The 13,209-nt window shown below is 42.8% G+C and overlaps 1 protein-coding gene across 2 annotated transcripts in view; it reads left to right on the forward strand.

The window, feature by feature from the left end:
- LSAMP (limbic system associated membrane protein) overlaps positions 1 to 13,209 on the forward strand; it is a 578,168-nt gene that overhangs the window by 526,717 nt on the left and 38,242 nt on the right. For both annotated transcript variants that reach the window (XM_056858454.1, XM_056858455.1), the window contains exons 5-6: positions 2,767 to 2,887; positions 4,737 to 4,885. In XM_056858454.1, the coding sequence (XP_056714432.1) occupies positions 2,767 to 2,887; positions 4,737 to 4,885 (270 nt within the window). The remainder of the gene's footprint in view (positions 1 to 2,766; positions 2,888 to 4,736; positions 4,886 to 13,209) is intronic.

Genomic DNA, 13,209 nt, shown 5'->3' on the forward strand with positions numbered 1-13,209 from the left:
CACCCTCCCCAGGCTTCACCCCAAATCTCCAGGTATTTCTTAACCCAGAATTGGCAACCCTATCAGGTTTATCTTTAGGGTTGCCAACCTCCAGATACTAGCTGGAGATCTTCTGCTATTATAACTGATCTCCAGCCAACAGAGATCAGTTCACCTGGAGAAAATGGCTGCTTTGGCAACTGGACTCTATGGCATTGAAGTCCCTCCCCAAACCCAACCCTCCTCAGGCTCTGCCCCAAAAACCTCCTGCCAGTAGCGAAGAGGGACCTGGCAACCCTATTTATCTTCCATTCAAGTAAATAGGGTTTTGTTCTTCTATCCTTTCTTCCTCCTCGAAACACTGTGTGGGGGAAATAACAGCTAGATAAATAACTGGTTCAGAGATAGATAGGCCTCTTCAGACAAAGTCAGGCTGCTGCAACTTTGACTGCAGTATCTTCTCACTGGAGGGGAATTACTGATTTTAAGTGCCTGTACTTGGCCTGGAGTTTCTTAGATAGAAAGATGACCAATGAGAATTACAGCCAAAGGATCTGGCCATGGGCCTGTCTAGAAATTCTCTCTTAATGTGGCATGAAGTGTGGCTAACATGAAGAATGCAGCTCGAAGTGAGTGAGCCAGTGCCTTGGCAGGGAGCAGGAATACAAAGCTATCACTAGGCCTGGTGGTGTAGCTTTCAGGTCTGTAGAAAGGTATTTGTTCTTTTCATGACTCATCTCATGTGTTGGGTCCAATGGAGCGGAAATGGTTTGTCTCGCTGCAGATGGCAAAGAGATTTACTGCCAAAGGAAAGAACATTCACACAGGGAGGCTTAAAAAAAACAACCTCTCCTTGTGTTTGCCTTATTTATCTTATAACTCTCGTTTTTAAGTGAATATTTTATACAGAGGTCCGATTTTTTAAATACAATATTTACTACTTGGAATGGTCACATTATATACCCCTTACCATTATGAAAATATGAGTATACAGAGAAATAAAGTTGTATAAATGTGACCTTTTCTCCAAGTAGATTACTCCCTTTCCTCTTCTGTTTGCCTTATTTATCTTTAACTCTCGTTTTTAAGTGAATGTTTTATAGCAAGGTCCAGTTTTTGAAATACAATATTACTTCTTGGATAGGTCGCATTATATTCCCCTTACCATTATGCAAATGTCAGTACACAGAGAAAGTTGCATAAATGTGGCCTTTTCTCCCAGCGTATTACTCCTTTTCCTCTTCAATTCATAAAAGTGTTTATTTCTGCTAACTCTCTAAAGCCAGGGCACCCATGGGGCCCTAAATTGTCAAATATGTACATAAATGCCAACATTACTATTGATAGCTGGAAGAGGGAAATCACCCAAATGCTGTCTTAAGCCATGTCTTCATGAGAGGCTTTCTATGCCTTTGGACACCTATTTTATCACTTTGGTGGTAGACCAGAAGTTCAGTGGTATAAAGGTGCCTGGAGGTTTTCTGCATTAGCATTTGTGTGATGTGACAAGTGCTCTCCATCAAAGACCTGTGGGTTCCAGTTGTCAGGATGGCAAGGATGACTGTTGAGAAAAGGTTTGGTATACCACACCACTAACCCATGTTCAGTTGCAGTCCCAGGAAGGGCAAGGAAGTGACCCATCTCATCAACCTTCCTCTCTCCAGCTTCCTCCCAGTGTTTCCGCAGTTGCTTTATACTTTTCCTTCATAACACTCTGTGAACTGGTTGTAGTTGCCAGCTCCAGGTTGGGAAATACCGGGATATTTTGGGGATAGAGGAGGGTTGCCAGGTCCCCACTCACCTTCGGCGGGAGGTCTCTATTGAGATCGCGTGTGCGTGCGCGTGTGCGTGCCACCTTGCAAGGAGCCGCAGTGACCCTTTACCACTCAAACTAGTGGTCTAAATCACCCCACATCTCCAGTTAAACGATCAGGTGGTAGTTGATGTGAATCACCTCTACTTAAAACCCTGGAGAGCCGCTGGCAGTCTGAGTAGACAGAACTGACCTCAATGGACCAAGGGTCTGATTCAATGTAAAGCAGCTTCATGTGTTCATGCTTCATGTGTTCATGCTTCATGCGTTCATGCTGTCACTTGGGTGGTGATTGAGAACAGCATGGAAGGTTTCCTTCTGAGGTTTTGCTGGATGTGCTGCTTTGTCCAGTCTGGTCAGTTCCAGCTATGTTCAGCCTGCTGCTAGTATGGGAATAAGCATATTTGAGCAGTAAGGTATCCTGTGAACTGCAAGATAGGTACTAGAATTTATTGTTTATTTGTGTAAAATAATATGAATCCTGTCCTCTAAATGTTAAAAAAAAAAAAGTCAGGAAGCTACTGAAATGTTTGACCATTTTCTTCCAAGCATTTCTTGCACATATGTTCTCTGCGTTATGTCATGTCTTACCCAGTTTCCTGATTTCAGCAATGCAGAAAGTAGAAATAACGAGTTAAAAACGGTATTTTAAGAGTGAGTTGGTGGTTCACAGATGCTAATTTTCTCTTTTCACCATTGGCATTTCTTGACAACCTTCTTCCATACAAAGGAGCCTTTCCATTTTATATTAAAATCCAGATAAGCCTTGATATCTACCACACTCACGGTTCCATCTTAAGCAGAGTTATACCCCTCTAGGTCCATTGAAGCCAATGGGCCCAGAAGGGTGTACCTCTAATTAGCTTAGCGCTGTAAATGGCATCTTTACCCCCTCCCCAACCTAGCTGCAAATAGACACCTTCCTTTTTAATGTGTGGACGGCAGTAACATGAGTGAGTGTTTCTCTCACGCAGACCCTCCCACCATTACGGAATCCAAGAGCAATGAATCTGCTACAGGGCGACAAGTTTCACTCAAGTGTGCAGCCTCTGCTGTGCCTACGCCTGATTTTGAGTGGTATAGAGATGACACCAGGTAATTATATTTAACATCTTTTTTTTCAGCTGCCTTTGATGTCTCCTAAAAACCCCTGAGCCCCTTGCTCTCTCTTTTTTAAAAAGATTATTGTTCTGCATCTTGCACTAAAAAAAGGAAAAATGCTTGCTTTCAGTGTCCCAGTTTTGTTTCGTTCACAAATGTGGTGCTCATAGACTCCGCCCCTCCTTTGACGAGGGCTTCCTATTTTGTCAATATCAGTGATTTTTCAAAACCAAATTCATACCGCCCCTAGTGGTGCTTATTTCAAGAGCTTTATGTTTGGTTATGTCATGTAGAACTGAGCACTGGTACAATCCATAGTTAAATTGTGGAACTCCCTGCCCCAGGATGTGGTGCTGGTTGCCAACTTGGAAGGCTTTAAGAGGGGGGTGGACATGTTCATGGAGGAGAGGGCTATCCATGGCTACTAGTCAAAATGGATAGTAGTCATGATGCATACCTATTCTCTCCAGGATCAGATGAGCATGCCTATGATATTAGGTGCTTTGGAACACAGGCAGGATAATGCTGCTGCAGTTGTCTTGTTTGTGGGCTTCCTAGAGGCACCTGGTTGGCCACTGTGTGAACAGACGTCTGTACTTGATGGACCTTGGTTTGATCCAGCATGGCTTTTCTGATGTTCTTATGTTCTTAAGGTATTTTGGATCTACTGTTCGTTCACTGAACCCTTTCTTCTATAGAAGGGTAGAACTGATTATTATAAGAATCCAGGGACCAGATCTTCTTTCCAGAGTGAATACAGGAGTGCTCCATTTCTATGCAGAAATGTGGGCTGTGGCTCAGGGCTACAGAATCTGCTTTGCATGCAGAAGGTCCTAGGTTCAACCCTCATCATCACAATTTTTTTTTAAAAAGTGTCAGGTAGAAAGTGATGTGAAATACCTCTACTTGATGCCCTGGAGAGCCACTGCCAATCAAACTAGACAATATATACTTTGGAAGAGCAGTGGCTTGGCCTCAGGATAAGGCAGCTTCATGTGTGAATGCAGGAGAACATAGGAAAATTAGTCCTTCTTTCATCTTTTGCTTTCCCCCCTCGGACTCCTGCCCGTTGGTAGCTTTTTGCAACAGAATCACAGGTTTGTGATGTATGAGGGGGGAAATGTATAAAGGGAAATGAGTGGGTCACACAGAAGTGTTCAATGCGCTGCTGCTGCCTACCACTTTTCTGCAGGAAATGGTGTTTTACCAGCCCTACTTTGCAAAGAAAACACACTGAAGAGACAGAATGTATCGTTCCGTGCAAGATATGTCCAGAGTCAGAGGTCAAATAGACATCTCCTAGGCAGGCATCCAGGCTGAACCTCAGTCAAGTACATCCCCATGCAAGAAACATACTGACTCCATGGTGAAGCTTCCCCCCCACACCGTCTCGTTTTTTTTTTTAATTTCTTGTTTGCCTTCTCTGTCATTTTTTTTCTTTCATCACAGCTTTTATTGTCTCCATTCTAATTTAATCATAATATTTATTATTTGTGAAGCTCCTAAAAAAGCTCAGCACTGTGCAAAACGCATAAAACGAAAGGTCCTGCCCAATGGGCTTGCAATCTAATTTAGATAACAAAGTACCAGAAAGGAAATAAAAAATCAGGCTAAATAATCATGTTTATTATTATGCACATAGTCTCTTGTTTTCTCCCTTTCTTTGTCGTTTTTATTACGGTCATATTTTTTTCTTATTTCCTGTACGTCTTGGATCCCTGCTCACACCATCTCTGTCGATCTGCCTCCCAATCTGTGTTTTCCCGTCTTCCTCTCTTATTGGAAAAAGTGAGTCATTTCACGTTGTCCCGGTACCTGTCAATTATTTTCCTTGGTTCCTCAGGATAAATAATGCCAATGGCCTGGAGATCAGAAGCACAGGGAGCCAGTCCTACCTGACGGTGGCCAATGTCACTGAGGAACATTACGGCAACTACACTTGCGTGGCTACCAACAAACTGGGAATCACAAATGCTAGCCTATTTCTTTACAGTAAGTATGACAAAGGAGAAAGGGTTGCAGCAAGTCGGTTTCACAGAAATGTATGCAATATGTCCTGGAGGTGGTTAGGGCCCGGCACTCGGTGTCTACAAGTCACCGACATTACACAAGGCACATGTATGCTTATACTTTGAAGCCAAACCTAAACCGTGACAGAACAAAGTGGCCATTTATGCAGGGGTATTTACTTTTCAGTCCCTGCTAAACTGCTTCGAGGCTTCCTTTGCATTATTCATGATTTTACCAACCTTCAGATGTGACTTCGCTGTGGCCTCGTTCTTCCCCCACAGTTCTAGGATCCTGTTTTAGAACAAATTTAAATACTGCTTCGAGGGAAGAGCGACACGAATTCGCCCCATTTCCATCCATATCTCTTAACTTCGGGTTTCTCTCCCCACGCCCATTTTGGCTTCTCCCTCCCACGTGTCTGTCCCTCCCATCCAACCTCTTCCCTCAAAGCAAAGCACAAAAGAGGGAGTTAAACCATCATGAAATGTGCAGGAAGACACCGAAGAGAGGCTGCAAAGGTTGGAAGGCAGCTTCCAAAAGGGAGCTGTTGAAGAAAGGTGGGGAGGAACGCCCAGCAAAAGCACACCCAGCCCCTTTAAGAGCTGACCCGCCCCCTCCAGGTAAAGTGCAACAAGGCTGCGTTTTCAGGGGGAGGGACTCAGAAACTCCGTGATCAACTGGGGATGCCTAAGTAATCACAAGGTACTCCTGGAATTGCAGCAGGGGGGCTCTCATGCATATGATGTTTGAGAATTCGGAGCAGAAAACTGTGCAGCAAACCAAACGCAAATTTCCCCTGCATAAATGACCAGTGTTTTGCTCTGCCCTTGTTCTTCAAAGAAGCAGGGGTTCAAGAGGATGGGAAAAAATCATCACTATTTTAAAACAGAATATTGATACTGAAACTGTTCTGAGGCAGCCAAGACATTAAAGGGGGGTGTGGTGGTTGGTCATTCGGTACGATGTAGCTTTGCAAATGTTAAGAAAGAAATAAAAACCGAGGCAAAGAGAGGAAGGGGTGAAGAGGGGAGAAAGCAGAGGGGACTGAGACCCAAAACAGAATGAGTAAAAAGGCTTGCAAGGATTTGAAAGGACCTAGCATGTTGCAGGGGCTGTGGAAAGAGATAGTGCTAAATATAACGCAAATGAAAAAGGCAGGAAGCCTGTGCTAACTATAGCTGATTGTATTTTTCTCCACCAAAAAATGGTTATCTGAGTAGGAAATGTAGTCCTTTATTTCCTTTAGGGAATTTATACTCCAACCTTTCGGCATACAACTCTCAAGGCAGCTTACGGTGTTTGAAGTGGCCCTCGGTCTAGCTTTGCGTCATTGCACATTTAAAATAAATCTGTTCTATAGAAAGATAATAAATAGTCTTAAATCCGAGTGTTAATTTGTTTTGCAGAAAGGGCGGCTAGCTGATTAGAGATCAGACTGAAAACGCTAACAAATGGCATAGTATCCCATTAGGTTCAAGTGTGTATCTTCCAACATAACTTTTGGGGGGAAATAATGAGGCTGAGAAACCAGCCAAAAATTTTTCCATTTGCTAGACTTTGCAAGCTTTTTAAATATTTTCTGAAAATGCCCTTCTCTACATTCTTTGATTAAACTGATTTTGAAATTGCTTAACTAAACAGCACCTTTCTCAACTAAATTCCTTATCTAAACAGCACCTTTTAAAAACAAGAATTTCTACGCTTCCCCATCAGACCTTCAGACCAGATCTTTATATTCAAGGTTTTCTTCTCTATAATAAAATTTGAACGCTAGAGCAATCTGTAATTTCTCTTGGGAATATATAGGGAATATTTCTTTTTCTAGCAGTAGTTTCATTATAAGGTCTTTATTGAAATGAAATATCCCTGAGGTCAAATTTAGCAACACTTATAGTTTGAATGAGTCTACTACCCACCATCTCTGATGATCTCAGAAGCTACAGCAAGTGAAGAATATAAAACTCGTAAATGACTAGGAGACGGATGAATGTTGTCAATATAGTTGTACAAGTGGATAAGCTGAAGTAAGAACCTTGAGAGGAACAAGCCCAATTTTATACAGAAAACCAGTGGCAGATAGAGGGATACCTGAGGGATAAAGAGACATATATAGGAATCTGTTTGTATTTTGTGGTATTGTGTGGTCTTCAGTGTCACTGAGTACTCCATTTTACATTTTAAAAATTTTAGATTTTGGCCAGGGTATAATTGTTTTATTGTGGCCCATCTAAACAGTAGTGTGACCATTTCTGGATTTGTTCAATGTTTCCTATTCTATTGTTCCTCTTACCGCAGTGTAAGCTATGCTCTAAACTTGAGGGAGTTCTAACAGGGGTATGGGAGATTGTCACAGGCAGCTGTTGAACAAGAAACTGCAAATAAAACCACTTGGAGTGTGCATGGATGTAGTAAGGGTTGCCAACCTCCAGGTACTAGCTGGAGAGCTCTTGCTATTACAACTGATCTCCAGCTGACAGAGATCAATTCATCTGGAGAAAATGGCAGCTTTGGCAATTGGACTCTATAGCATTGAAGTCCCTCCCCTCCCCAAACCCCGCCCTCCTCTGGCTCTGCCCTAAAAATCTCCAGGCATTTACCAACTTGGAGCTGGCAACTCTACATGTAGTCCACTGGGGCCTGTAGAGATCACTGCCCTGGGATAGACAAAGTATGAAAGCCTACTGTACTCATAATGATGCCTGCTATTCAGAGCCAATAAAAGCTGTGCCACTGAGAGCAACTTGGGGATGTGAGCAGAGCAGGAAACCAAGTGCCTTGTGATTGCTTTTCTTTGCATTGGAAAGTTTGTTTATTTAGGTATTTAATTTTTTTTCACCCTGCTATGCTCCCATCCAAATGAAGGGTGCACACAAAAATAAAAAATGTAGAAAGGTCCCTGGTATACCCTTGAAGCATGTAGCAAGCCATAAGGATGTCCTGGGTTGGTGCTGGATCTGGCAGCATGGCCAACCAAGGGCCAACCCCCGTCTCCTAATACCTGCAAAAAGGTGAGGGGCGGATGCTCAGCCCAGTTCTTATTCTGCTGGTTCAAGTAGTCCCAATTTCCTCTCCCACATCTCCATTCTCTGTAATTAAGGAGGTACTCAGGCTCCCAATACTGGGCCAGTTAGAACATTTCCCACTAGGAGAAACTCAAAAATATCTGCCCTGGACATGGTGACAATGAAGAGGAAGCATAAGGAATCTGCATTCCCTGCTTACTTCATGCCAGTGTATAGGGTTGCCAGCTCCAGGTTGGGAAAAACTTGGAGTTTTTGAGGGTGGAACCTGAGGAGGGCAGGGTTTGGGGAGGGGAGGGACTTCAATGGAGTATAATGCCATAGAGTCCACCTTTCAAAGTGGCCATTTTCTCCAGGTGAACTGATCTCTGTCACCTGGAGTTCAGTTATAATCCCAAGAGATCTCCAGCTACCACCTAGAGGCTGGCAGCCCTACCAGCGTAATATGCTTACCCGCTCTAAAAATAAAAATATGAAGAGGTCTTTAATTTTTCTTAACACCAACATCCAATTAACTAGGTACATAATGGGAATATCTGTGGAAAAAAATAAAGTGGCAGCCCCTTATGATTATAGATGAACACTTCTCAACTTTCAGATAAGGTGGAAGAACTGAGCAGATTATCCAAATAGCCAAGGAGACCAAAAGAAACTTATCAGTCCTGGGTTAAAGAACTCTGTAATTTGAAGTCTGGTAGTTTATAATTGGCCATCATTAGCTTTCGAAAGAAGCATAAAGAAGCACATGGCAGTCTGAAACGCCCCTCCAAGCCTACTTGGCTTCACATCCAAGAACAGACCAGAGCACGAGATGCGAACCCCCCCCCCCCCCCCCACACACACACACACACTTCGAGTGGTTTTCTTTTCTGGAATCAAAAGGATTGAGGCATCGGAGGAAACTTTTTTTTAATGCTTTTTAATAGAGAACAAATTTGTTCAAAGCTATCCTCCCCTTTGAGAGGCAGATGGAGTGCCAATGCCAGAAGGTTCTGTGGTGGTTGAAAAATGACAGTGGCTGAGATTGAAACTGCAGAATAAGGACAAAATGAAATGTTTGTGGCTTTGCCCATAGCAAGTAAGGAAAAGAGAGAGAAAAGGAGGAAGCGGGGCTTATTCGGTCCTGCAGATTGGTTGAAAATACAGTTTAGGAAAGGAACAAAACAAGTGACCAGTGATCCCAGATGTGTTGTGAAAAGGGCAGAGGTGGGCCTTAATAGTCCATGACGCTCTAAGACTATGGACACTTTTATACATAAGCAGCCAGGCCCAAAGCAGCTGAAAGTGTCTGGCTTCCACTGAGATTTATACCTGAAATTCCTAGTGTCTTTTAGGACAGGAGGATTTATCCCCAGGAATGAAACTGAGCTAGGCAGGAGAGGGAAAAGAGACAGAACATATAGCAACAGGAGTAATAACAAACTGTAGGAGGTGGACAATGCTCCGAAATCGATCAGAAATACCCAAATGCTATCATCACTATAGAAACATAGTGATCACCGCATCGGAGGCAGCTCCTCTAAATGCAACTTGAAAGAGAGCATTTGCTTTAGACAGATTTCTGTCACCTTGTAAAGCCTTGGCCGCAAACGTGTGTGGTTAATATATATAATTCTGTTAGTCATTTGATGACCAGTAGTAGGTTAATTGATCAAATTTTGTTCTCTTTAGTGGTATCAATGGATAGAGATCTGGGGGGCGTTCGGGGAGAACATAGAGCATTTCCACTGAATCTTGAAACGGACTAACCCATAATAATCGTGCAATCAATTGTGATGGGGGGGCGTGTTTCTCACTCAGATAGCAATGGCTTGAAGCAGATTCAGGGACTTGGTTCAGTCATGGGTAGCATGGAAGCAGAAAAAACACCCAAAAAGGGGGGGACCTGATGGAACTCAACCAAAATGCTGATTACAAACCAAAGAGGTTGAGCTGAAAAGTGCTAAAATTACAAATATATACATTTTAATAAGGTGCACATATAGATTAAAAGCATAAAACTCTTAGTAGAGACAAAAACTTACACATTCACTAAATACAAACATGAACAACTGCGATGTACATTCTTTCATTGACCAATATGAGATCCAAAAAGGACCAGACGCGTTTCGGCCTGGAAAGGCCTTCCTCAGTGGTCAGTATAAAATTATAACTTATCACACATCCTAATAATATAATCATATCATAATGGGCAGTAAGAAATATCTAAAAGCCCTAGAAAAAGGAAAGCAGGGAGGAGGAATCGTTAGTATATTCTCTATGTACATAAGGTCAAAAATTATTTTTAAACAGATTCATTTATACAACCCCAAAGTCAGATTACCTTCTAGTACAGTGAAGCTCCCTGTAAATTTCTTTACTTCTTATATGTTAAAACCTGGCTTCACTGTCTCACCTGTATAAAATATGAATGTTATAAAGTATTAGGCTATAACATCTTTAGTTGTGTAATCCCTGAAGTTGTGTAATCCCTGAAGCAAGCTAGCCATACAAAGTGGCGGAAACAACAAGGCCCCCTTCTTAGCCCAGGGCTTAAGGAGGGCAAGAAGCCCCACCTGTTCCTGGGCTTCATCTGGCCAGGACTTGGTTGAGCTCTGGTCCTGCAAAGCACTACGTCCAGTTAGGCAGTGATGTGTCTTAGTAGCTGGGGTGCAGGCTGCCAGCCTGGCGCTTCTTAATCATTGCTTTGCTTCCCCATGAGCCCACCTCTTCTGTTGCTTCCACCAGGTAGGGGGAGAACTTGTGGGCCTGGTTGTCCAGGAAATGGCCCTACAAGACATTGGCCTGGCTGCCCTGGATGGGTTAGGTCCTTCGATTGAGGCCTCAGGATGCAGGGGCAATGGGTCTGGAAGAAGCCCTTGATCTGGAGTGGTGTTGGGTGTCCCCTGAGTCTCCTGGTCTTCTCCCAGAATGCTCTCTGGTCCTCCCTGGTCATCATCTGAGAAATCTGCTCCTGAGTCCAGCCCGAGGAGGGGGGGTCAGGACACTGGGAGGGGAGACCAGCAAGTATGAATTTCACAAATCCCTACTATAGAACAGAAAAATGGAGAATACAACAGATATTTGGGAATTTAAAAAATCCTGAGTATGGATGCAGAAGATTTCTGACCATTCTTTTTTTTTTTTTTTTTTTTGGTAAGATTTTTTTCTTATGGCTAAATACTTTCTGATACGGTACAGAATCCTACAATGTTGCGTCTGTCACTAATATTCAAAACAAGCAAGAAATCCAGGGCAATCTTTATAATTTGTTTTCTTTTGAGGAAGACAATTCAGTGGAGTTTTATACCAGCTTTTGCTTCTCAGCTTGGCTAGCTATTTCTTGTTCCTCGTGATTGCAAATTGCTGAAATGTCCTTTCTTTTCTGGGGTGGGAGTTGACATTTATGCTTTAATTAGTGTGTGTTTTTATTATAGCTAAAGCAATTGTTCATTAATGTTTTTCTTTTATTTTTCATGACCATAATTTTATAAAAGGACAATTGCAGAAATAAAAAGGCAATTAAGGAGAAAGTACTTTGGCTGCAAAAAGAAAAGGAAAAATGTGTAATGCTGCAGCCATAGTAAGTGAACAGAAAATAACTGAAAGCCATTAGTTCAGAACCAGAAGTAGCTAAAGAACAAGATGAGAAGCAAAATTATCAGTACCCCTGATGAGCCCCAATAGCACAACGGAGAAACTGGTACTGCAGCTACATTTTAAAGTAAATGAAAAGTCACCACAAACCAGATCCAAAAAAATACACACATGTGCCCAAATACTAGAATACAACACCTTAGCAAGAACTTCCATAAAAACCAAGTGAGCGAATGATGTCCATTCCAGACTAGGCTTGTTTGATTTTAAATGCAACTGTTTAAGGCAGTGATCTTCAACACATAAGAGTAACCCTCCCTGCTGGGTTGCAATCCCCTCTAGATCCACCATTTTGGGCTGCCTTTGGGAAGAACCTGCTACTGATGCCCATGAGTAGACAGCAAGGATGCTATACAGAGAGGAAACAGCAAAATAGAGAGGTGAGGTCACACCATGGTGAAGAAGATTCCTCCATAGCTCTGATCCTTGTCTTTTGCCTCACTACAGTATACCTCCTGGGTTTGGCTTCTGTTTCCTGCCCTGGGCTCTTTTGGTCTTTTGCCTACAGTCTTGGCTTTGACACCAAAAAGGTCCTATCTTGCCTCTTCCTGTCACATGACTTCCCATTGCATGCTTGTAGATCACTGGGTCCTAACGCTCAGTGGGTCCTGGTCTAGAAAAGTTAAAAAACACTGTTTTAAGATCCCTTTCAAAAGCCTTTCTTGACTAGAGATGCTATATAAATGCCATAAATAGCCAGCATAGAAGAAATCAACGTCCTGGTGCATGCTCCTTAAATCAATCTACAGAGCAGCTTTACTTGGCAAGTCACTCGTATGAAACAGACCATTGGGTGGACTGAGCAACATTATCTGCAGTACCACTTGTGGCAAAAAAGCCATTGTCTCTTATCCTCCAGCTTCAACCTCCAATGATGTTGTGGAGAAAAAATTCCCAGTTCTCATGCTGCATATTGCCCTTGTAGGGACAGAGGCCACAGGGAAGAATTTAAAGAAGACTTGACTTGGAAGCAGTTGTAACGTGGGGACTAAGGATGCAACGAATGGGACGTTAGGCAGACCTGTGGCTCGCCTCCTTTTCATTCCATGCCTGCCTTAAAATGTTTCACACAGAGCTATAGTATCAAGGAGAGTAACGAGACAAGGTAGAACTAATAGGGCAGAAATGGGGTGGAATAAGAAGGGTGTTGCGCAGCAGGCAGGGAGCAGGTACTGCAGTTTCATACAAAGCAATGTGGTAATGAGGCCAGAATGCTTTAGCATAACTGCTTGCGAAGAAGTGCCTCACCAACTGTGCGAGAGAAAGGTAATGGGCTTAAGTTATTTAAGCGCACTAAATAACAAGGAGGTCCTGTCACTGCGGCTGACTGTTTTCTTGGAACAATAGGCCCCCATTGCTTTATAAACACTAAGTTCTAGCCTAGCTGTGGATTTTTCCAAAGCAAGGAGACAATATCTTCTAGTGCCTGCTGTGACTTCAAACACTCCCATTAAGGCAGTTAGTGCAAGAAGAACTGTCATTACTCACAGGGATGTACTTGACCTGCTGCATCCTGATTGGTTTGCAGGGTTTCCGACAAGTCAGGTTATAAAAGCATGGAGTGCTCTAAGTTAAGGAGTGTAGCACAGTTGGCGGCTGAAGATGTGTATAAGCAAATAATGATTGACTGGTGCCCTGAAAGATCTGCTG

Source organism: Euleptes europaea, chromosome 12, assembly GCF_029931775.1.
Source record: "Euleptes europaea isolate rEulEur1 chromosome 12, rEulEur1.hap1, whole genome shotgun sequence".
Lineage (NCBI taxonomy): Eukaryota > Metazoa > Chordata > Lepidosauria > Squamata > Sphaerodactylidae > Euleptes > Euleptes europaea.